At 39.8% G+C, this 26,496-nt stretch overlaps 3 protein-coding genes across 5 annotated transcripts in view; 2 read left to right on the top strand and 1 right to left on the bottom strand.

Annotated features, from left to right (window-relative positions):
- Positions 1–6,682, top strand: part of Nt5c (5' nucleotidase C) — a 31,970-nt gene extending 25,288 nt beyond the window's left edge. The window contains exon 9 of the mRNA XM_045745964.2: positions 1,520–6,682. Coding sequence (XP_045601920.1) covers positions 1,520–1,724 — 205 coding nt within the window. The 3' untranslated portion in view covers positions 1,725–6,682. The remainder of the gene's footprint in view (positions 1–1,519) is intronic.
- Positions 6,505–26,496, bottom strand: part of LOC123760352 (beta-1,4-glucuronyltransferase 1) — a 29,669-nt gene continuing 9,677 nt past the window's right edge. The window contains exons 1-4 of one of the 3 annotated variants that reach the window (XM_045745971.2): positions 26,327–26,436; positions 15,865–16,908; positions 14,243–14,368; positions 6,505–12,945 (exon numbers count right to left, since the gene is read on the bottom strand). In XM_045745971.2, coding sequence (XP_045601927.2) covers positions 12,733–12,945; positions 14,243–14,368; positions 15,865–16,851 — 1,326 coding nt within the window. In that variant the 5' untranslated portion in view covers positions 16,852–16,908; positions 26,327–26,436 and the 3' untranslated portion in view covers positions 6,505–12,732. Of the gene's footprint in view, positions 12,946–14,242; positions 14,369–15,864; positions 16,909–21,459; positions 21,597–26,326; positions 26,437–26,496 lie in introns of those variants that run through there. The other 2 variants (XM_045745970.2, XM_045745969.2) reach the window with 2 other exon arrangements.
- The window catches only part of LOC123760351 (uncharacterized), a 55,058-nt gene continuing 51,664 nt past the window's right edge, over positions 23,103–26,496 (top strand). Inside the window, exon 1 of the mRNA XM_069338279.1 lies at positions 23,103–23,610. The gene's annotated coding sequence lies outside the window, so the exon portion shown is untranslated. The remainder of the gene's footprint in view (positions 23,611–26,496) is intronic.

The raw sequence follows: 26,496 nt of genomic DNA, 5'->3' as shown, positions 1-26,496 counted from the left end.
ATTAGTTCATAGCGCATGCTGTGAGAGGGAAAGGGGACAGGGGGCTAGGTGAGCATCAATTAAAGGGCCCCTTCATATCTAGTTACTGTTCTGAGAAATCAGAGATCAAATTTTGACATCAATGGTCATAAATTCAAAAGATAAGTTAAATATGCCTGATGGCATCATCTCTAATGGCTGAAGTGGATTAGCCATTAGATTAATGGCTGAAATCATTAGTTTGTGGAAGGTCCTCTTCCATGCTTTCTGATGATCTTTTCCAGCTGTATTTTGAACTGTACCATTGTTTTGGTATTTATGGCATCAACAGGTTAGAGATTATTTTATGCTGTGGTTAATGTGGCTATCATTGAGATAGTGGGTAAGAATTTTAGAGTAGGTTTGTCACTTGATCAATCAATTGTGTACTTAACCTGAAAGTCAGATGAAAGCATTTAATTCTTCTGTGCCACTTACCTTGTTATAAATGCTTAGGAATTACTTGACAGTAAACCCCATGATCAGAATTCTGGTTGTCCTTCCTTCTGCTTGATACCTGCTTGATGGGGTTCTGGGAGTTGTTCTTCTCCCTCGGGCCAGGCTTGACTTGAGAGATGCAACCTGTATACAACCTTTTCATTTCACCTATTCTGAGACAGAAAAGACTTCTTACAAAGGTAATATCAGAAATCACAGCTAATTGGGTAATAACTTTCCTTTCCCACATTTAATTATAGGTTTATTGATTTATACTAAAGAATATACAATTGGTTGTTATTGCAGGTTTTGGCAGTTAACGGGTACATTCTCACAAAACCAATATTACGCATAGCATTTCCAGCAAGTCTTAAAGCTCCCCCCAAAAATTGCAGTAAATATTAAGTTACAAGGTGAACAGCTAGTTATGAATAAATAAAAAGTGACAAATATATATACATTGATAAATTGCAGTAATTTGAGTTATGATTACAATCGTGTATAATGAGTATTGTATATAACATTAGCAGTAGAAAAATAGGGTAAGAATCAGAAATTATATTGGAGCTCATTAATTGTTCTAATGAGAACTTGTTTCCTCCTCTTGCTGCCTTAAAGTAAGAGCTGTCAATCTTGGTGGCCATGTCAGAAGCAGGGATATATTAGTACCATAGTGCCAAGGCACAAGATGGACATTTTGAGTGACTGGGTTATCCGTAAATGGTATACAGTAATTTGTAATACTGTATATTGTACTGGTACAGTTAATTTCATATGTTTTTCATAAGATAATATTTAACTGTAACTAGCTTGGCATGTTGGAGGTTAATGTTTTTGTTCATTGGTCTGTTTATCTGTTCCTGCTACTTTAATGACACTCTTCTCATCTTGTTTCTTTTCTCTTTATATTATGCATACTCGTCCACTTCTCACTTTGTCCTTTTTTACTATTCTTTCTTGGTACCTGTATTGTGTTCTGGGCTTCCTTATTACTTGCGTGTGGCTTGTTAAAGTAAACTATTTTTGTAACCAGCTGGCTTACCTTTGTTTTATAACTCAACAGAAAGAAGTCAAAGCAGATATTTAATCAACACTTCGGCAGTGTCTTCAGAACTCATGATAATCCGACATACTTCTCCCGTCGTCTCTTCCGCTTTGCCGACATCTACACATCTCGACTATCTAACCTAAATGATTATTCTATTAATCACACGTTTTATCCTCGAAGAGGAGTTTTGCCACATGAATACAAGTCTCTCTTTGTATAATTATTACTGTAGTCATAAGGAATGAAAGACCGGATCTCATCTTTTAGATTGAAGTGTACCAGCCGCTGTGAGTATATACAAATATTTGTGGCTGTAATATACTATTATAATTACTGCATTGTCATTAATACTATTAAACGGTGTGAAAATTTAAACACTGTATAATAGTTGGTAATAAATATACCAATGTTCATTGCAGTATTGATAAAAATGTTAAGAGAGCATTGTAGCAATTGAGACTTTCTGAAAAATGAAGTCTTTATTGTAATTACCGTCCACCTATACTCCTTATACATGACAAACTTGAAAGGCTAGAGCTGGGAAACCCTACTAAAACGTATTTGTTTGATAACACTATCTCCAGCCCATTCTCTCTCTTTGCAACTCTACTAAATATTCAACTGTTTTGCCTAACCCGTAACATATGAATCCAAGCAACCCACATAACCTTTCAAGACCATTGCATAGAAAACTTCAATATTCTGATGTTTTAATTTTTGTTAATACTTTACAAATTTAATGGATTTATTGATTACATGAAAAATACAACATACTAGTTGGGACGATGGGTTGTTAGGTATGGGAGTTGGAGGAGGGGAAAGAGTACCTTTGCCTCTGTTCCTCCTCCTCCTTGGGCTAGTAATATGAATGTTAGACTGTTGCCTGGAAGAGATAGCAGTTGGTCAAAATACAGTACAGTGTACATTTAATACCAAATGGTGCTAACATATTGGATTCTAAGCACAAATTTGCTGCTGCATTGACAGGGAGGCAGAGTTGTTGATTTAATGTACATAGTACATATTTTCAACTTGATGATTTTGTGTAGTATATATCATGAACATGCAATAGCCTTAAATCGAGTTTAAACCTACTGTTCAACAATTAATGCCAATTATAAGATCCTTGGAGAATCGGAGCCCTTTGACACTGCTCATCTCGTATCTTTTTGCTCTAGTATTAGCATCCTTGGTGATATTCAAGATCTTTTAAATATCCTGTGACAGATGGTGCTAAATAGTTTTCTCTGCTTGGTGCCTTCTTTTGATACCTACTTAGAACTGCATCACCTCTACCGATCAAGTCACTGAAAACTGCAAAATAGCACACGTCACTTGAAACAGGTTTAATATGTCCAATACTAACAGCCTCTTTTTAAATGTTTGATTCAATTCAGCCTTGAGAGATTATGCACAGAATGGTCTGGGTGGTTAGGATGAAACATCAAAGTGTGGCTGTCTAGCCGATTTATGAGCTTGCATGATTAGGTTGGTATAGTTGATGCAGTCTTGGGCAACGAGTTTGAATCTCACTAGAGCTTGGTGAACATTCTTGGATGTTTCTTCCTTAAAACAGGAAAGCTGACAGGCTACGATGCTTGTATGCTTTTCTTAAAGGATGGGTTTAACTCAACCTTTTAAAGTTGAATCAAGTGATTTTGGCAACTAGACAAAAAAAATCTTAGTATAATAATTTAGTTGCTGGTATGACCTAATTAGTAAAGGTGACAGACAATGCCTCAGTAAGTTTGCTTTCCCTGGATTGGGATGTAGGTTTGAATGCCTTGTCTTAAGTCCCCCTAAACTAGGTATTAATTGTACCTAGTTAATAGTTTGAAAAGTTGTTAGAACAAAGAAGTGGCAATAGCCCTGCCAATTGCATTAACAATTATGCAAGAAAATAGTACAGCTGTAGATTGTATTAGATAAATTTTGTTAGTTTGCAGAGATATGCTTTGCAAAAATGTTATATTTTAAATACGAAGCGATACCACATGACACGGTATGTCGAGAGATTTCCAAGTAGCAGAGATTTTCCCGAGTACATATAGTTAGGTATTATTTTGTATGCATTATGACACTTGATCTTGAAGCCTTAGCACTTTCCTTTGTTAGCCACTTACTACTTCAACATGAAGCAAAGGGCATTTCCATGTTTGTACTGCCCATTTTTTTTCTTTCTAGTTAGTTGGACTGCATAGTTTAGAAGTAAATTTGTACAGACAGTATTTTAGTGTCATGAAAATATTTTGTATAGTTTTAGAACAAGAATTAATCTCACAAAAGATAACTATAGGATTTTACCTGTAATTGTTATAACAATTACTGTAATGTCATTTTAATTTAATTAAAAATTAAATGTGTAACATTCATATTCTATCTCAAATTTAGAGCACATGATTGTAATTATTATTGGTTTTTGTTTTAATATTTTATTTTAAGAAGCAAAACGTCTTTTGACTTGTCTCAAATAGGCAACCATTTTCTATGGGCTATTTTAAAGTTTGTTGAATAACCTTTACTATTTTATGAATTATTATCGTACAGAATATTGACCACCTCTGAAAACTGGACGTTGGTGGCACATAATATTTGGCTGGTTAATGTACCCCAAATAAAATTACTGACCTCCATTTTTTTTGCATGAATGATTACAGTAACTTTTTTATATGATTAAAGCCTGAGAACTTTTTGGAGGTCAGACTAAGTATTGAATACTTGTACTTTTTGTATTCAATGTGTACAAGTCGTACATTTATTGGATTTTAATACAATTTTATTAATTGTAACACAAGGATAATAGTTTTGTCAATGTTAATACTTGTAAATGTGATACTACAATGCACTCACTCATTCAGTTTGACCTAGCATTGGTATATTGCATTTCAAGAGCTGATGATGATCATAACCAACTTAAGAAAGCATGAACCTTGTTTGCCAGTGTATGAGATGCACTCCTATTCAACCAGGTTATTTTGTGGAAATTATTTTTTACTATACTTTACATGAACAGTATTTTAATTAGTATTGTTTATTGAATAGTGATTATATAGTGCAACTGCCCTATTACTGTGCGTGTTCTTTCACATAAACTATGACATCGAGCTTAAGCTTAATGTTATAACAATTCATCCTGTTCGCTGGCAAATATGGCAATCTGGCTGACCAATGAACATCATGTGACCTAATTTAGCAGGTATATATCATAAGCAATGGGGTCTATGGTGGTATCTTGGGTGGGATACCTAACAAAATAAGATATCAAAGTCTCGCCCCCCGTCTTGTTGTAGTGGCCTCGTTACCACACCATTTGTGAATTGACAGTACCTCAATATTTTTGAGGTACTTTATCTTTGTTAGCTTTTGTCCTTAGTTTGTTTAGTCATATTTTGTCATTTTCTTTTAATTTATTTATTAGTTTCCCTTTTACTTTTGAACAAAATGCCTCCTTTAAGTGTTGACAAATTCTCTGGTGTCCAGAGACTCATGCTAGTTTTGCTAGGAAATAAGACAACCTGACCTCATTCTCTCCTGGGATGATAATGTGCTTGGGTTGCTGCCAGCAAGCACCCATGTTTCGGGGGGGTTGGACAGAAACCAGCCAAACAGCCGTTTAGATTACTTTTGAAGGGAATGTGTGTAGAATTGAGTGTATGTGCATTTAATGTAAGAAATAAATGAGGAAGGAGAGAGAAGGATAAGGTAATTTTATGAATGGAGCGATAGATGTGCTAGGTGTTAAGCGAGATGTGTCCTTAAGAGAATGGTAGATGGGGGTAATTGTGAAAATCAAAGTAGTGGTAGAGTTGAGGGAATGGTTGTGTGGCCATGAATGGGTGAAAGTTTTGAAGGTAACAAGGAGTTGGTGGTAGCTTTGTTTACGTCTGAGAAAAAGGAGCACCTGGAGCAAGGGTGGTAGTGGATTGTTTGTAAATACTGTATTGTTGCATTCTTTGCTGAGATTAGAGATTGCAAAATATTGTGAAGAAGTCTGATGTTGGGCAGGGAAGGGAGGGAGTGACTAGTTAACATAGAAAAAATAAGTTTATAGTCATTGAGAGAAGAGTATGGGATGTTATGTATTGTGTAAATCCCCCTTTGTTTTTGTATTAGCATCCTGAGTGATGATTAGGATTTTTAAATATTCCAAGATACAGTCAGTGCTAAATAGTCTTCCTGGCTTGGGGCCTTTTGATAATTAGTTGTAATTTCCTATTATGTGGCAAGACAGAGATCAAAATTGGTTAGAAAATGGGATGAGGTAGTAAGATTTAAGTAACTTTGGGTAAGAGAGGGGTAATGAGTGGCAAGAAATGTGAATAGCATAAGCAAATGAATGAATGTTTGCATGGAAGCTAAGAAAGGATCGAGGGATAGTATACAACTAATACGGCTATGACATTTAGAAGCAAAGTTTTGGTATGGAAATTCTCTAGTATATATGCAGTGAAAAATAGTTCATGAAAAGTAATTGGTGTATTTGTGTGGAATGGGTATAGCAATGTGGAAATATGATGGATGTGGTACACGTGAAAAGAATAAGGGACTGAAATGTGTAGTGAGAAAAGTGGCATACACTTCTGTATTAACATGTTAGTAGAATGTCTGAGAATTGTTTAACAATAAGGGTGAAGTAAAGGGATCATATGATAGATGATGACCAGTACCTTAGCAGATAGGTGTTTGTGAGTGTCGGGGCTTGCAAGACTAAAAGGTTTGTGTGATGGTAGTCTCTCCTGGAGAAATTTCTGCTGTGTTGACCCGATAGGAATCTCCCAAGAGGAAGTGAGGTGTTGGGACTTGACAGATGCTACATGACCTCAGAAGAGTAATTTTATTTTGCAAGTTTATGTACTAATGCAGTTATTTGTATTTATAAATCTTTTATATTTAATGCTTGTGTTCACTGATCATGAATTTGATCAGTTTTATTGATTACATCATAATACTCTGTATTGACTATTTTTTATCTTTTTTATTGTGAAAAATAATTAAGAAAATGCAACTTAATTTTATTTATTTATCAATCTGCAAGAACATTTATCAAAATTCAAGGGAAGGTTACCTGCTGACTTCCCTGGAGCCTGATAATTGGCTCTCCAAAAGATGGCCAACTTACAGAGCTTCATTGTACTGTACAGTTTATTGAAATTATTAATAAATTTATTTTATGATTGACATTCTGTATAAGTGTTTTGAGGTTTAACCCTCGGTTTTACCCTTCATGGTGTAAAGTGATACCACCCTGAATATTGTATTACTGTACAATAAAACTGGTGGTGAAAAAATCTTCATCCTTTGAGTTAGCTTGATTTCACAAGATTAAAGTTATTGCTTTGTGTATAGTAGTATATATAGCTACTGTTAGCTGTACAAAAAAAATTGATTATATAGTTATAAGAATTTGAGATACCCTTAGCTAATTTCTCCCAAACTATTCATGCACATTGAGATACTATAATGCCAATGTTAAAAGTGATATTAAAAGAATCACAATCTAACTGAAGTCCTCACTAAATATAGATTGGCTGGGTCAAAGGTTTTAATGTTACAATTGTTTTTTGAGTGTAAAGTTTTACATGGTGTAGCTATTGAGCCTTGTCATATAATAGGACAAGTGACATGCAAAATACCTTACATATGTACTTAACAGCATTGTGCGATGATTCTAAGGTCACTTTTGCGAATAATACTAGGGAACTGTCTAGCACTCATACCAAGTGATTGTGTTTCAAGTAAGATCATTTATTAGTCATAGATACCATAGTAAACATGGATGCTGGTTGTTGAATTCAAATTTGTTTATTCAAAATATTGCCAAACAATTCCTATCTTGAAAAACCACAGCATATTAATAAATGCTAGACAGCCATTACATACCATCATTGCAAGCTATGATGCCTTTAACATCATAACAAACTACATCATCCAAGCTATCAGGCAAGATCATGAAGTTATCTATTAAATGGTGAGAGGTTGTATCTTCTATTTTCTGACAATAGGGTTCGCTAAACCTATTACTCTACAACAATGGAGACTATTTTAAAGCCCAAAATCAATATCAGAAAAATGTGTACAATATACAGCAGTATATCCCTTTTTTTCTTTCCCCTCTATATCAATGTGCTAAGTTTGTGCTTACTATCAGTGTCTTACCTTAAAAGTTTTAGATGGCCAAAATTTTGATAGCTTGTAGGTATAAATAATTTGTAAATAAAATGTAGGAAATTGACAGATTTGGAAGAGAATGTTCATGTATTATAACCAGTGTCACACACACCAATAAGTAATGTCTGCAACATTCTTCTCACTTAACAACAACAAAGAACATGGGAAGAATGTTACATCCATATAAAGTGGTAAACACAGTAGCTCATATCAAACGCTGTACTTGACTCGGAAACATCAACAAAAACATAACCATCATCTTGACTAATGTGGTACAGGAGTGTATTAAATAACTGCCTTATCATGATATCAAGAATATAAAGAATATTCTTGATATGAAGAATAATATCTGCCTTATCAAAAATATGATATTCTTGATATTCTACAATGAACAGAAAACAATTATGTATAAAAGAGCCTCTTCAATTAAAATGCAAATGAGGAGGACATAAGATTAAGGGAACTACAGAAAGCCTGTTGACCCATTCGAGCCTGCTGCTATTAATATCCACCCAAACTCTTTCATAAATATGTTTAATCTATGCTTGAAGCAATCGAGTGATGCCACATCTACTGTGTTACCTGATAACTTGTTCCATAAAACAACAACCCTGTTTTCTAACCAGTATTTACCCAGGATAATTTAACTGGATAATTTATGCAGTTTACATTCATTATTTCATGTTCTTTTTAATACCTTATTATTATTTCCCGCGCCCAACCACTAGGGCAGAACAGAAGAGCAACGGTCTTGCTTCATGCAGGTCGGCGCTCAATCCCCGATCGTCCAAGTGGTTGGGCACCAATCCTTTCCCCCATCAAATCCCAAATCCTTACCCTGACCCCTTCCAAGTGCTATATAGTTGTAATGGTATGGTGCTTTCCCCTGATAATTCCCTTCCCTTTCTATATACCTAATAATCCACTTGTACACTTCAGTCATGTCACCCCTAACTCTTTGGCTTTCAAATGAATGTAAATTAAGCATTTTCAATATCTCTTCATATGGAAGGTTTCTAATTTGCAGGATTAACTTTTGTCATCCTTTGTTGAATGCGTTCTAGCAAATTTATTCTATTCTATAGTATGGCTACCAAAACTGGACTGCATAATCTAAATAGGGCCTAACAAGAGCAAGGCATATCTGAAGAATAACATTGTGTTTTATTGCTTATTCTTATTCTTTGGTGTTCAAGAGAGAACGTGACAAACATCTCTAAAGGATACCTGATCAACTTCAGACTGAGCAGCTGCGTTTAACAGCCTGATTGACCAGACCACAACCAGGATGCCTGGCCAGAGACCCAGAATCTCCAAAAGGTAACCACAACCTATTTGCCTCATTTCAAACATTAATGCATTAATTTTTTTGCTTTAAATTCCTACTAATCATGACCCTCAGATCTTTTTTGCAATCAGACTCTGCAGTTTCAGTCCCACCCAGCTATATCTACTAACTCTATCATCATTACCTAATATACCTAGCCTCAGAACCTTACATTTGTAAGCATTAAACTGCATCTGCCACTCTTTCGACCATAAACTGACATGTGTGTTCAAAAGAAATAAAAAGTGAAATTAAAATAGCGTTGACTAAAATAATTATTGAAAACAACCTTAAGTCCAAGCGAGCTCCATCATCAATACAAGATCACTATTACGAAGAAATTTATGGAAGTCCGCATTCAAGATAGGAATCTTGATTGAATCCTCACCACCCATTAGGAAGGGAATCTTTGCCACCCATTACCAGAGGGCCACTTAACACACTTGTGGTCTTGATGAGGACAGGAAACCAGCGGTTTGTCAAAGATCCCCCCCATTTGCCCTGATGATTTTTCCAGTTGGATTTTATAATTATAAGTTTGTATTTATCGCTCTGACAGGTAAGCGGTTCCATGGATTATGGAAGGGATAATCCCTTCCCATTAGCAAGGGAATCCTCACCACTAATTAACGAGGGAATCCTTTAAACCCACGAGGAAGTGGGTGGCGACGAGATAATGGGCTAAAACTAGTACAATATCACTGTTAAGCCAGAGTTGTTAGGAGAGGCTTCCCTAGTGTTTGAATGGTGAACAAGTGGGAAGACCTTGAAGGAGAGTTAGATGAGGCTACCTACATACACCGCTTGATAAGTTCAAGTAGAACGGTAGAGAGCAATAGGTGACAGGCCATAAGGCGCGGAGCCCAGAAGTTCATGCTTGTTTTACAAGCAGAAATATTCCAGTACAGGAATTGAGATACCTGCTGTGTGATGTAACTACAGGCCAGGAACCTCCAGATCTCTGTGTAGATATAGCCTATATTTTTTTTATTCGCTCAATAAGTTGTTAATATTTCCAATTACTATATTGTCATACTGCATTCCACTGTCTCCTGACAATTACATTATTTTCGAGAAAATGTTTCCACTTAAAAAAAAAGATGTTCAAATTACAAATAAATAAAAATGTAAAAATCCTTAATTATTTATTATATATATATATTAATTATATTAATATTATATAATAATTAGAATAATTAGAGATTTATCTTCCCATAGACACCCAACCCATTACATTTATCAAGATATAATAATGGTTTATGTCGACAAAGTAGGGTAGATTGTTGATTAATTTTATTCGGTCATAACCTGTAATTATGCCCTCACTTTAAAAATACCTATGCATAACACGTGAGATTAACTCGCACAAATTTGTGCGTATATTTTATTAATTTGACAAGGGGTACAAATCTCTCTTGCTGTGAATTAATTCGCATAACGATTATGAACAAATATTCACCTAGTCAGAATACAGTACCAGCATGAATGCAATACAGTACAAAGTTTTCTATAATAATAATAATAGAGGTACAACCTCTGGTGCAATTGTGGGGACCCATAGCCTCAGGGAAGAGAATAAAATTGAAGACTTTGTGTAGATTCTCCCTGAACACTTCAATATTTTCTAATATCACCCGTACGTTTTTATCGTTTTATACATTTGTTTATATGATATATTTTATATGATATATTTTATCTAACAGTAGTGTAGCCTATCACGGAAATTATACTGTACAGTATATTGATAATGTGTTCCAGCCTGCTCTCAGGGAGTTCCGTCCTCGGCTCGTAGCCTGGAATCCCAGGTTCGGTTCGGGTGAAATAATGACGATTGGCCACGTTTCTCCTCACCTAATGCCTCTTATCACCTAGTAGAAAACAGTTACCTCAGAGATAAACAACTATTGTGCATTGCATCCTGAGGAAGGTCATCAGTAGTTGACATAGGAGGAATCTTGATAATCCGAAAAGGATTCCTGTCCCAACTACGATACCATAAGGTAAACCATATATACTTTTTTTTTTTAACTTTACTACTACAATTTGTTGTCTTAATGACCATAAGAAAAGGACAAAAGCATTTCGATTTCTACATTTGTCTTAAGATATATGTGAATCTCTCTTTTTTCCCTTGATATTCATTGCTTTTAATTTTGACTAGGTTTTACCCAGAATACTTTCAATATACAACAAGCAAAGGATATACTGTATGTGAAGGATCTCCTCATTTCACTTGCATTTGTGCAGGCCTTTTTTAGCGTGCTTGTGTGTGTGCCCTTTGACAGGTGAAATTGAAGTGGGAGAAGAATTAACTCTAGCTACCTGGTACAACCAGTGTCATGTGATGAAGCCAGTCTTGCCCATGAGGAGTATCTGTTGGCGTGTTCATCCACGTTCATACCTGGTGGTTTAGGCCAAAATTCACCATACACATAAGCTGTATTCAACTTTAGTTACTAACACGTGTAGTCTTATACTACAGTGAATGTCTACTAATCAATAATTTTGATTGATAGACTATATATATCTCCATAAACCCCCCCCCCCAGAATGTGTAGAAAGGAATTTAAATCATACAGTCTGCTATCGAAATAAATTAACGTAAAAAAATCACTATACTGTATAAATTAATATAAATTTGAATTAATATAAATTGCAATAATATATATATGTATGCGGAAAATCCACAGAGAAATATGAAATGAGGTGAACGTTTCGGCTTGTTAAAGCCTTTGTCAACACCAGACTGACTATATGTAATTATATTATATATATATATATATATATATATATATATATATATAGTCTCATAAGTCAGTTTTCCCCACACAAGGCAAAGATGAAATGTAAAATATTCAAGAGTATTACTGAAAAATATAAAATGTGTTTTATGTTACAGCTCTTTTGTGGTGTTATTTTTAAATCCTCCCTTCTCATCAGAAGCAGAACAAATAGATATATTCAATAGACTTAATAAACTGGACACTCTTTACGACTGAGTTACAACATCCTAACTGCCCAATACACACTATCCAAAGATAATTCCCTGAAAGAAATCTTCATATAAACAGTTGTGGTATGTACGAGCACCCATTATGGTGTGCGCCAATTCTGTACATGTATCATAAGTGTTTCCACATCATCTTATAATTTAATCACAAATTACAGCTGAATTGCAAAAATGAACAAATATCAATTCAAAACATGTTAAGTACTAAGAGTTTAATAAATTACTTAAACCTTTGCACGTTACACTTACAAATGTTTTTGCAGATCAAGTATTTAGCGAAGGAACTGTTTAGGGAGTAACTATTCGGATAGAAAATGTTCGACGAGTATCTGTTTGAGAAGCCACTCTCTGAGGAGGAAAAACAAAGCAATCAATCCCACGCCCTTCCCCGAAAGACAAGAACAAATCATTAACTTGATACACCATCATGTTGTAACAACGCAAATTCCTTGCTAGCAGAGGCTGGAGCAGCCAGGAGAAGGTATATATAGGTCCGGAACACGTAAAGATGAGCACCTCTTTTACCCGCATCAGGTTCAACACACACAGTGAAAAAATAGTGATTTTTCAGTTAGCATCGAATACTTCATTCATTATAGTCACATGGAAATTTCATTCATTATATTCACATGGAAAAGGAAATGTTCCATTGTCATAACGTTACATTGTCTTCCAGAGAACAATGCACTGATTATATTACACATCCACTTTTCCCCTCACAGGTCAATGTCGACGGCATTTTTCACTTGGGCCAAATTTTTTCTGCATTTCTTCCATGATTTCGTCGTAGATTTTAGCATTCTTGGCAACGAAAGGATCTCTCCAGACGTCGTCCTTCGCTTTGTTCTTATTCCTCCTCTTGATACCAGGGGCGTGGACGAGGAAGGCCGTGTCCAAGATGACCATGCTGTACTCCCGGAGACACAGCTCGTGCATCTGGTAACGGAAGGCGCACACACCCACGTTAGTCTAGGTTTAGACTAAGGTTTAGTCTAAGTGTCTTTTTTTTTCCCCCCCACACACCTTGCCCGAAACACTATGTGTATTAGTGGCTTTAGGTATTGTATGTACTAGCTCTATCTATAAATCCAACATTATGTTTGTAACTCATTATCTATGTATGTACTTTTACCTGAATAAAAATTTGAATTTGAGTCACTAACAACGGAATACTCTGCGCAACCCGCCCCCTCTTAACTCGGCGCATTTTTTACGGAATCCATCAATCCATTTCTAGATAGAAATCTAGGATTTCTAGATAGAGCGATAGAGCTAAATACTATGCCTAAAGACACTAATATGCTACAAATAAATAATACTAAAATTACACGGCAACATTCGCATAGGCATTACCTATATAACGAAATATTGGGGTATTGGTATGCATGAATAACAGTAGAACAAAGACGGGCTCGATGTAGTATGGATACCCTGTTGTGCAGTCGGCTCACAACCAACTAGACACGAGTTCAACTCCCGTGTAAGGGTGGGGGGGTGAGAAGTTAAGGCACTTCTTAAATATTACACCTCATGTTTCTGTTCACCTAGCAGTTAAATTGGTAGCTATGATCTAGGTAACTGTTGCGGGTAGCATCCTCGTAGAGTTAATCGTTGGCTAAGGTGAATATATCAATTCTTGAAGATGATGAGTCAATAACGTGGCTAAAGATGTGATGACCAAACACCATCTCCACCATCACCATCACAAGATGGTGAAACGACGACGTTTCGGTCCGTCCTGGACCATTATCAAGTTGTACATTCGACTTGATAATATAATAATTCCCTGTGTCGGGGGACAGGAAGCCAGAGTGCATTCATACACGTTAGGCTTGTATCGAGGGTCCCTCCCAGGGTCGAATTACTATACCTCGCCCAGGATGCAACCCCACAACAAGCTGACTAACTCCCGAATACCTACTTGCAGCTAGGTGAACAGAGGCATTAGATGAAAAGCAATGTGCCCAATCATTTCTGTGCCTCCCGGGATTCGAACCCAGAATTCTCGATTATGCTGTCGAGAACGACTCCGACTGTACTGCCGGGACCCTTGCAAGAATAAGAATAATGATCCAGGATGGACTGAAACGTTGCCGTTTCTTCATCTTGTGACGTGTGGTTTAGTCAGTATATTAATCGTTGCTCGAGGAAGAGGCATGCAAGACCTGATTCGTAAATATCTACTGTGTCTACTGGCATTTGTGTAATACAGAAGAAGAGACTTGCAACATACCTGAGTCATCTTGTCCTGGAGACCCTCCCAGGTAAGGCGCTCATCATAAAGGGGCTCAGCCTTAGTACAGATGTAAATAGGTTCCCAGCGGTGGTAGGGGAACTGTCTCTTCACCACCGAGAAGGCCTGCACACCAACACACTCCGTCATAAATATGATAATCTTACAGATAATAGCTAACAATGACGTGGCTGAAACAAGTAACCCAACCCACACGCGTGAAATGAAAGTGGGGAGAAAGCACCAAGCCAGTACGACAAAATAGTACTTGAAAGGGGATATGAGAAGGATTTGGGATAGGACGGATAAAAGGAATGGTGTCCAACCACTTGGGGATTGAACGCCGACCTGCAAGAAGCGAGATCGTCGCTCTAGGGTCTAGTCTAAGTGGTTGGACATATATTTGAAATGAAAGTGACGACGTCATAGTCCGCCCTGGATAAGGGTCCAAGATGGACCAAAATGTCGTCACTTCTTTATTTTCCCATGTGTGTGTTGGGTTATGTGATACTTTTATCATGTAATGAAGCAGTTCTATGAATAAATTAGAAAAAAGTTTTCTCAACAAAAACATCTTCCTTCAATGCTCGACTAATTTACCACTGTTTTATCAATCATCACTTTATCTCTAATAATACAATGACGCGCACTAAACAAACGAGAAAATCAATTGGAGAAACGCGGGGATTCGAACCCTCGACCTGGGAACTCCCAAGCCACACATTTCTCCAAATGATTGTCTCATATATCACATTAATGGGATTTCTTGTGAGAAAACAAATATTAATGCAAATCTATAAGTTTTCACACCAAAGTGACGTAATGTTTATTCTTGTATGATATGATCCAAGCTAAAATTTGTCTTTTTTTCTACTTTTTCCCAGGATTTGATTAATTTAAATCTCTTACTAATAGTTTTCAACCCAATTATTCTTCTGAGTGTCTTATTATAAGCTTTATAATTGCATTAAAAATGTAAGATAAGCTACTAAAAAAAATTAAAACTTACTCCAGAAATACAAATATTATTTTTTAAGAGGTGAGCCTATTTATCGCTCGCTGGACGAGATCTACCAAGCGTTTATGATAACCACCACTGGATAACGAGCGTTTCCTTACGTTTATGGTCTTACTACCAAGAAAAGGCACGGAAACCTCTACTATGAAAAGGCACAAAACCTCACTACCAAGAAAAGGAACAACTCTGTAATGGCTGCATAATGAAACAAAAGTAATCTTCAAACGGAACGCCTTTCTTAGCATCTTAAAAGTTGTCTACGTTGCATTAGACACTCGGGCAAAACCCGCTGACACTGGCTGTTAAAGAAGACCACTAATAAAATAAAACATAGTAATACACATCGAAATTAATCGTCTACCTGCAGAGTGTACCCATTATATCATTCCTGGAAGAGCTCCTGAAACCCAGTGGAAAAACTGCACTGAGTTGCACAATTAACCATTAAACTGCTCTCATGTGTCCGCTACTTTTAGAAATGCGTTTTAGTACATAAATGCGCACTTTCTGTAACGCTGAGACGTTATGCAATGTTCACGAATGAATCGTCGTCGGTAAAGATACTTGTATACACAAATGTAAATTGTGAACTTTAGCAACATACCTTAAGAATGCCAGGTGTTCCTGGCTGACGTATCCAGTCTGAGAGCGCAGGAAACCGTTGGCAGTGAGCGCACACATGACGGTGGAAGTACACGGCATCATTCTGCTGATATTGTTGCACCAGTTCTTCTTTACTAAAGGGAACCACCGCTGCCACCTCGAACACAGGCACCACAAACACTCGGGGCGATGCCTCCGCCACTCTTCTCTCTTTCCCGGAATTTATTCTTTGGATTAGTCCCAAGAATTGTTCAACTAGTCCTTGTGATGGATACAGTTCCACGTCAGATGGCAGCACATACCACGTAGGGGCTGCTGATCGGGCCACATTACGAGCCACATTCACTGGGTATGGGAGACCTTCTGTTGTACGAAACCCACGCACTGATGACGTTTTGTCCGTGTCACAGTCAATGGTGTTCTCATCCACTACAAGGTGCCAGTCAGCTGCGGGAGGTGTATCCCGTGGCCAGAAAAGGTGCCACGAAACCCGTTCTTTCACGTCCGGGGGACCACAGACACGTAAGAAGGCCACTCGGGCCGCAGCTAAGCAGAAATCTGAATATGGAACAAATAATGCCACAGAAAGCGGCCCCGTCCAGCGGGCAGCTAACGCTCCTACGTGACTTATCATCTCGGGCGTCGTGTGCGTTGTGTATGTCACCGACTCGTTAGCCGTGAAGGATCGAGCAGCGGCCACCCAGTCATACGCCACGCTGTACGGACTCTTCTCGCCCAGCTGAGGGGAGGTCCGAAGCTCATGCTGCTGGCTTGTAGGTACGAAGGAGAAGGCTGTGCACAAGAGGCGAGCAGCATCGTCGTGTTCATTGGACTTGTCAGTGGTAGCAGAAGGAACCTCTTCGGAATCTTGTGGAGGGCATGCTAGGAGGGCACAAGGTGCAGCTAGGAGCAACCAAGCGCCCACAACCATGGCTGCTCCTATACACGCCCATCGCTGCCAGCGGCGCCAGGCTCTCGTCCACACCATTCCGGGGACTCTCCCACATGCCCACCACCGGCTACCACCGCCCTCACCACCACTCACCTGCAACACAAAGTAATACAATAATATACAAGCACCGTCAAAGATCGTGTCATAAGTTGATGCAAGTATGTATGGACTTCAAAATGACATCTGCAGACCGACCGTAACCATTGAACAAAAGTCCTCCAGACTTCCTGCATAAAGGGGAGTCGGAAGCATTCTGGATTCCCAGTCAATGGACCCGGGTTCTATCCCCGGCCGAGGCAGTAGACTGCCTCTTCATGGATTGCGCACCATTCCTTTCCTCTTCCATATCCTAATTCCTTATACACAAAAATCACAATAGCGTGATATATTAAATGAAAAAATCCACAAGGGCTGTGATGAGGTTATCTTGGTTATCTTGAGATGATTTCGGGGCTTTAGTGTCCCCGCGGCCCGGTCCTCGACCAGGCCTCCACCCCCAGGAAGCAGCCCGTGACAGCTGACTAACTCCCAGGTACCTATTTACTGCTAGGTAACAGGGGCATTCAGAGTGAAAGAAACTTTGCCCATTTGTTTCTACCTCGTGCGGGAATCGAACCCGCGCCACAGAATTACGAGTCCTGCGCGCTATCCACCAGGCTACGAGGCCCCACTCCTGCATCCTGAGGGTTCGAACCTTATCACGGCTCTTGTGGATTTGTTCATTGGATATTGATTTCTGTAAGTATTGAAGTAAGGGCGTAGAGGTAGAACATTTGGCTGACAGAGCCCGGGTGCATGGGGGGGGGGGGGGGAATTGTGTGAAACCCCGATTGGGCTTGGGAGAAGCTTCGGGATCCTCGTGAGGGCAGCAGCACTCCAGGTTGCAATTCTTTAACCATGTCGTGGCACAGTTGACTACGAACCCGTGCATAGGTTCGAACACTCATCACGGCCCTTGTAGATTTATTCATCAAATTCCTTATCCTTTCCAAGTGCTATATAGTCATAATGGCTTAGTGCTTCCTCATGATAATTACCTTACCTTTCAGGAAGGCCCCAATGAATTACAGGGAAAGTGTTGGAATGGAGAGAAGTAACGAGTGTAGAACACGTCCCGTTCCTGTGACACGTGCACGACGTTATGTATGAAATATGATTATTCATATCAACATTTCCTGACTATTCTAATGATAATGATCAGAACCGAGAAGGACTAAACAACGCAAGATGAACTAGTCAATCTCTAGAAGTGGTGTGAGAGGTGGCTACTGGACGTAGACATACAATGTCATTAGTATATGAGCAGGATGACCAAACCTGCGTTGCGGTCCGTCCTGGACCATTATCAAGTCGAAAACAGCACAAAGAGCTAGAAAACGTCCAGAATGTGACGAGGCTTGTTTGAGTCAAGGGACCTGAGCTATGAAGACAGGGAACTGGATCCCATTATTTATGAGTGCACTTATTATAATGGAACACCACAAATGTTTTTAAGAATGTTACCCGTCACACCACACCGGAGGAGAGCAGGCATAGGACGGACATTATCGGCATATGTTCTTTACCGAGTTCTTTATTATGTTCTTATATATATATATATATATATATATATATATTATATATATATATATATATATATATATATATATATATATATATTATATATATATATATATATATATATATATATATTATATATATGTATATATATATATATATATATATTATATATATGTATATATATATATATATATATATATATATATATATATATATATATATATATGAATGAGTTTGGGTGGATATAAACAGGGACGGTCTCGTATGGGGCAATAATCATTCTTCGGTTCCGGTTATTCTTACGTTCACATGACTTAAGATTCTAAGGGAAACTGATGAAGAAGATGAAACAATGTTCCCGGGGAGGAAACTAGAGGCAGATGAAATAACTTTCTCATAATTAGTTATCAATTAGTGCAATGGCTTAGACGAAGCGCTAGAAGCCAACCCCAATACCAAATTTTATATGTAAACAAAAAACACAGAACACGGTAATGGCATTAAACATCAACAGTGTGAAAAAGTGGGCCAGGAGCCGATACTCAACCTAGGAAACACATTCTAGGACGCAAGGAAATCCTTGAGTGGACGCAAGTTAGCGCAAGGCGGTCCACTCCACACCTTGATCAATAACACAACTGCTATCTACCCCCCTGTGACGCAAACCACTCCCCCTTTGTCCTAATGTACCTTGTATAATGGCAGCGGGTGTAGTCACGCCCAAGGCCATGGGCTACAGCAAGGGGGGAGGGGGTAGTTTGCGGCACAGGGATAGATAGCAGTTGTGTTATTGAACGGCTATTGAAACGTTACGAGAAAGAACACTGTGATGGCAGTGTCCTGTTATCACAAATGTTATAGCATTAATGCAAACACTCAAAAGTCAAGGTCGTCGGATACTTATTAACTGGGTGCCGAGTCATGTAGGAATACTAAGGAATGACACTTCAGATAAAGCTGCAAAACTTGCAACTAAAAGTAGGAATGTTGATATTTACATACCACGTAATAAGATAATAATTAGAGTTAGAGCAATGTTTGCCAGTTTTCTCCATGCTTACTCCCGCTGTTTACCCAGGTGAAATGGGAGTAGGAGAGTGCAAGTGAGGGGGATGGAGGGTTGATGGGAAAGGTGGAGTGTGTGTTTGTAGAGTGGGGAGAAAGGTAGAGGGGGAAGAAAAAGCGAAGAACATGGGATGAGAGGTGGGATAGAAGATGTATATGACGTAGTAGGAAGATTGGGAGAAAGTGGTAAGGAGAAAGAGACCCGTGTACAGCCGGGTACCCCATCTAGTGTACATACACAAATGTACCAATTACACATTAAAGGAATACGCGTGTGTATGCTGCAGACGTAAATGAACGTTTGGTTTAGAGTTGGACTTAAGACCCATCAACCCCTTAAGGCCACTATAATACCTTATTGATTAACCAGCAAGTATACTTTACTCCTGAACATAGTCCATGACTACAACTCTCATTGCATGTATTCACAGAGAAATAAAACACCTCATGGTGTGTATCCTTCCGCGAAGTCGGACGCACTGCGGACCTCGCGGGTGCGTCAGGTCCCGCTGACATGTCATTTACCTCATTGTTGTGTACATTTCTTTTTATATAAATACTATACCTAGTAATTTGTCAGTTAAATGAACAAATAGTAAAAATAAATAGTAATTGTAGTTTCCATAAAATACTTTTATTATTATCTATTTTTGAAGGAAGGGCGTGAGGCTTGTAGAAAGGTATAAAACTGCTGTAAAATAAAACTTTATATCGAAGAGTGTACGATACCATTCAAATTTGTACTAAACCAATTAACATAAAACGCTAATTGCTTATTACAAAACAATAATGTTAAGAACTGTAACACGTTCAATAAAAATGTCAATATAGTGAATTATGAGTCCTTTAAAGGCTGTGAAACCTTTTAATGGTAGTTCTGGGTTTGATTAAAATGCTAATGGCAAAAAACTGAAGTGCGTCAAGCGTTTTCTTTTCAATGGAGTTGTGTCCCTGCTACACACGATCACAGGTGCTGTTGCATAAGACAATACCAATTGATAAGATCGACATCATGGTGAACACAGCGGACGCTTATAGATGTGCACATAGCCTAACGCTAATTCGGAGCACGAACGTGAACGCATGTGAAATGTAGGCTTTTTATTTCACTTTTACTTAAAATAAAAGGTTTAACTACCAGTAGAGTGAAGAGCCGTCATTGTCAGCCACCCCAGACGACCACTGAGGCGAGGTGGCTGCTTGCTCCACAGACCATCGTAAAGTAACCCGAAATTACATACTCTTTCACTCGCCTTCAGCTGGACTGTAGGTAGATGGACATTAGTTTTTTGACCGTGATATCTGCTACGCCCGCTAGTGTTTTGTCTGTGTGTGTTATACGTCAACGACCACTAACTAGAATTTTGTCCATTGATATTTGGCATTAGAATTTTGTCCATTGATATTTGGCATTAGAATTTTGTCCATGCCAGTTTCAGCGTCAACAACTACTGAACAGAATATTTTATGTTAATTTTTTTTCGACGGAGACTACCTTATGGGGTATAAACAAAATCAATCAATAACTTAATTCATAAATATATGACAGTTTTCCCAAGTTAAAATATATTAATGGACCCATACTAAGAAAATAGAAAAAGACAATTTTACGTAAAATGTTTAATTAACCCACTGCATGATTTACACGCGCGAGTAGTTTATCAAAGACTGGTTAACAGCCACAGAGCGCACTATACTCCACAATAGTGTGCCACAACACGCCTCTGATAACAACAGTCCAGTACACAGATGAGTGACGATTGTGTGTATCTCAACACTAGGAAAACCCTTAAGCCAAAACACTGATGTCCAAGAATTATGTCTGGCGCCTATTGCACTAAAATATATAAGGCAGTAATAATGTTCGCTTAAACAAACGCTTTACACTCACTTGAGCAGAATGGTCAGGCGCTTAACCTGTGATCACTGTAGCTAACCTGATGACCACGGGTAAAGGCTCGTCACTGGCGATCTGAGGTACAGAGCCAGAGACCGGTGGCACCGCTTCCTGGCACTCACCTGGGGGTTGAGGGACATGCAGGGGGGCGCGGGGCACTGGTCACCTCGTGGGGCTGCATGCTGGATACCTGGCGGCCGCGGCCAAGGTGGGACACCTTCTGTTATGGCAACTCTCCCGTCTACCGCACCACTTCTGCAGCGTCCGCAAATTTTGCGTCTGGTAAATATGTCACGGGTCTGGCAGGCGCCTCTGCCGCCTCTACCACTCAACACGAGAGCTGTTGTTTATTATCTCGTGATTTGGCTTTCTGGTTGATGTCATTGTTGTAACAAACCGTGTACATGTACGCTTGAATTTTTTGAGGTACTTATTTTCTGGGAACTCTGAGATCAATATCGCTGTACAGACGTTGCTCGCACAGGCTCTTCACGTGCTTCTCTTGCTCGGGTAATCAATATGACTGTGACGTCAGCACTGCCAGCCAATCATAATCTACGGAATTCTCCCGCCAAGTTTTCTTACTGGCAGAAGAGAGTGTCTTCCTCTGCCGTGATGTAAGCGCCTCTTGGTGTCTTATGTCTTTGATGCGGGGAGACTTTTCCACGCCGGCGATGAACTAGGATTAAATTATAAAGAAAATTAATTCGTATTAAGTATATTAGACTAGCTTCAAAGCTACGTATGAATGACCAAACTACATCCAAGGTAGTGGAGAGGGTTGTGATAGTGGAGGCGCGGGAGGAGGGAGGGCGCATGAGCAACGCCTCCCACCACATATAGTGCCGCCAACCTCAACGGTGTCAACCCGTCAAGGGGGGAACAGGTCAGCTGATGGTCAAGTCTATACCTCCCGGTCGACTCGGGTCGCGACGCTGACCATCCTGAACCACCTGCCGCTCTTATACTTCTCGCCATACTTATAAGAGACTATAGTAGCCCTGACGTGCGAAATATACGATTTATTAGCTCATAATTTTCTGTCTCATTTCTCAAACAAATTGGTAAATTACCCGTAAGAATGTATGGCATTACATAAATAGAAGGGGAAGGATATTAATCATGGGAAAGTGCTAAGCCATTAAGACTATATAGCACTGGGAAGAGGTCAGGATAAGGATTTGAGATGGGACGGGGGGGGGGGGGGACATAAAGAGACGCGCAAATATAAAAATATTTTCTTGGCCAGGTTATCTAGGACGGAATATATGGTGGAAGGAATACTGGTCTTACTCTAGCGGCCGTTGTGTCTTGGTGAGGTTCCGAGGGCAGGTGGACGAGGCAGCTGGCCACAGAGTACTCTAGTCCACAAACATCATTTTTATGAATCAACTCGACCCCTCTCGAAAGAAAAAGGGAATTGTGTATTTAGCATTGAAGAAAACGGAACCAAGTTAGCTAACCCCCTGGCAACCCTCCCTCGTTGGTTCACTACCAGGGGATACCCCTTAATATTTCCCACTTTTAGGTACCTCCCTTAACCTTCCATCCCAAACCTTCCAACCTCATCTCCAAAATGTTTTCCGCCAACACGTGCCTCCTATTTCCATCTCCCTCTTCCCACCACCCAAAAAGTCCCCAGCACCCACTATCCCAGTTTTCCCTTCTATCTTCACGCCAAAATGAGTTCCCCCTCCCCCATCTTCCCCCTTCCGCCCCCCTCTCCTGAGGGTCCAGCCGCCCCCAGCTCAGACCGCCAGGGACCTCCACACCGAGAGCGTCTTCCAGACCGCCCTCACCCTCTTGGGAGTGTGTTTACATTGACACAGTTGAGTCACGCTGGGCCCCTCTGGCCAGGCTGCCTTGCAATACGGGATGCGGTAAATACCTCAAGTTTCTGAACGTGAAATCAGACGCAAAGATCGTTTCATATGAGAAATAAGGGCAGTTGTGGGGAGGTGCAGAGGGCAACACGTGATGTCTGGAGATCAGTGGGTGTAGTGAAGCACAGGTCGGTGCGTGATATAACCTAAGTGCGGTCATGGTGTTGGCTGCTTCACCCGCTTGTGTACACCACTACTCGCACAATAGCTGTATGGATGATGATCACTGCTCCACCCGCATCATCCCCGAGTGATCGCTACACCTGAGTCTTCACGTCACCATCATTGATGCAACACTGCTGGTAATGATGGTGAAGACTACACCCGCCCACACTCACCATCACTGAAGCGACAGCAGCGGTCTCTCTACGTGTGTCGACAAGTGAGGCGGTGAGTATTTAGTCAATGTTAGTTACGTGAGCCGCAGCTAAGTGACCCCCAACACACAGTGTAAGGGCGAAGATAACACGGTATCCCTCACCGGCTATCGCAATAACAATTAAAACAAGGCAAAAAGTATATCATCACGCATTTTAACAAGCTGGAGAGACTAATTGCCTCTTCATTGCATTTGTCAACAGGACCGCAAGAACAATCATTACCTTAACAACCAGACATAAACCCAACTCCAGGGACAGCTATTTGTGGAAATCTTCACCGCTGTTGCCTCGTTAGCGAAGCCGTCTACTATATAGTGAAGTCCTCGTTAGCAGGACCGCCCACTGTAATGTGAGGCCCTCATTAGCGAGTCCGTCCATTATAACGTTGACGAGGCTGCCCACTATATAGTGAAGTCCTTGTTAACGAGGTCGTCCACTAGTGTGGCGTCACTGCTAATTCCTAGAAATTTTAGATTTGATAAATAATGTCTGGAGACGCAATCAGTGTAGGAGAGAGCAGGATGATACGCGCCTTGTGTTGTCAGGTGAGCTTTGGTACACTGTGCTGGCCGCAACACATTAGAAAATATCGAAATTAGCTTTCAGGAAGCACAAGGATGTTGTGGAAGCGCACACACGCAAACACACACACAAACGCGCACACAAGAACACACGCACACCATGAGCAGATAGCGCTCGCAAGTCGTAGTCCAAAGGGGCCCGGGTTTGATTCCCGGCAGAGGAGGAAACAAATGGGCAGCGTTTCTTGTATCTGATGTCTCTGTTCACCTAGCAGGAAACAGGTACCTGGGAGTTAGACTGCTGCCACGGCCTACATCCTAGGGATTCAGTGCGTGCGTGCGTGAGCGGCTGAGTGAGAGAAATATATGTAGTAGTTATACAACCCGTTCTCGCAAATTCGTATAGTCAATATTGACTTATTAAATAAGTGCATAGGTGACATACTAAACATAATAGATACCCTTAAAAAGCTTCATAGAAAACACCGACCTTACCTAACCTTGTTAGTATGTTAAGATAAGCGTCTTATAGCTTCGTAATTACAATTGTTACTTAACCTATTATAGGTATAGGTTAAGTAATAATTGTAATTACGAAACAATAAGATGCTTATCTTAACATACTAAAAAGGTTAGGTAAGGTCGGTGTTTTCTATGAAGCTTTTTAAGGGTATCTATTATGTTTAGTATGTCACCTATGCACGTATTTAATAAGTCAATATTGACTATACGAATTTGCGAGAACGGGTTAAGTTATAATTGAGGAAAATAGGTTAGGAGTCGGTACATTACACAACCGACGGTTAGAAAGGCGGGGTCCAAGAGCTACCACCACGATCCTGCAAGCGCCCAACCACTTGGGCCGGACGGTAAAGCGACGGTCTCGCTTCATGCAGGTCGGCGATCAATCCCCGACCGTCCAAGTGGTTGGGCACCATTCCTTTTCCCCGTCCCATCTCAAATCCTTATTCCTTCCAAGTGCTATATAGTCGTAATGACTTGAGCTTTCTCCGGATCGTTCGTTCAACCGTAATGACACGCACACATGTCTAATACACACAATAAAGGAAGGGATACGAACCTGGGATACAAAGTGAGACGTGTCATGGGTCCACACAGGTGGATACGAGCCTTTAGCCCAGAATAAACGTTACAAGCACAGTATTTTGACCGAGGCAACGACTTATCTCCTGGAAGGCGGACATGTGCGTGCGAGCAATCTAAGGGCCACAAGCCTGGGTAAAAGAGAGGGAAATGCGACCCTAAGATCCAGCCAGGGAAGAGGGTATGGCCATATTTTGATCTGCGCAACGCTGGGTACCTTAACGCTCGCTCTCATGCACTCACCTAGTTGTGCTTGCGGGGGGGGGGGGTTGAGCTCTGGTTCTTTGGTCCCGCCTCTCAACTGTTAAACAACTGGTGTACAGATTCCTGAACTTACAATATAAGGTTAAACTAGGGTTACAATATTAATAACAGAACACCAGGATAATCATTTGGGTCACCACATCTACTAGAATATGTCACTAATTGCCACACTATCTCTCACAGGCTCAGCTTATAACAGCCCGTCCTCGTAAATAATAGTCAAATGATCGTTAATGCAACCGCCAACCCTCTGATGTTTGTATATTAAATTTATTTTGCTCACGACCCCACAACTGATGATGTTCGAACTCTTTTCGACCAGTGTCTCGCTTACTTCCTGTGTTCGTGTATCTCACTCTTAAATGCTTCACGCACGTACTGCAAATTCTCCCAGCTGTCCTCAATAATAACTGCCAAATAATCGGTAATCAAGCTACTAAACCTTCTTCCTGTTTATGAACGAAAAGCGCTTTACACACGACTCACAACTCATGACCTTTGAGCATTTCGAACACTGCTTTGCTGACGACCTCTGTTCGAATAGAAACTCAGTAAATGGTTTCACCCCCACGTACCGTATATATATAAATAATTGCCAACAGAACATAACTTAACCTATGCCTAAATTATTCATAAAATCCTAATAAATAATGAAGTTAATTTATATGAGAAAACCCGCTAACACGCAGTACTGATGACTACGTCCCAGAGCCTGCCACAGCCTGGAGCAGCATAGCCTGACGTCCGCCAAGTTATCACGCCTTAGATATGATTACTTGAAAAAGATATCACCACTTATATACAAATTGTATAATAACAACCACTGCACTTGCTTACCTTGGCGAGTAAAACTGAGCTTTTTCAGTTAACCCAACCGACGTCCTTCCTCTCTGCACCGAGGCCAAATGCCAACTGCTTCACGGACGCGGTGTCTGCAGCTCAAACACTAGTAACAAAAGCAACTCGTCCTCCACTCAAGTCCATTACATCCGGCGGTCGACCCCACA

This window comes from Procambarus clarkii, chromosome 39, assembly GCF_040958095.1.
Source record: "Procambarus clarkii isolate CNS0578487 chromosome 39, FALCON_Pclarkii_2.0, whole genome shotgun sequence".
Classification (NCBI taxonomy): Eukaryota; Metazoa; Arthropoda; class Malacostraca; order Decapoda; family Cambaridae; genus Procambarus; species Procambarus clarkii.
The sequence above is the reverse complement of the archived record's forward strand: the minus strand, read 5'-3'. Positions and strand labels throughout refer to the sequence as shown.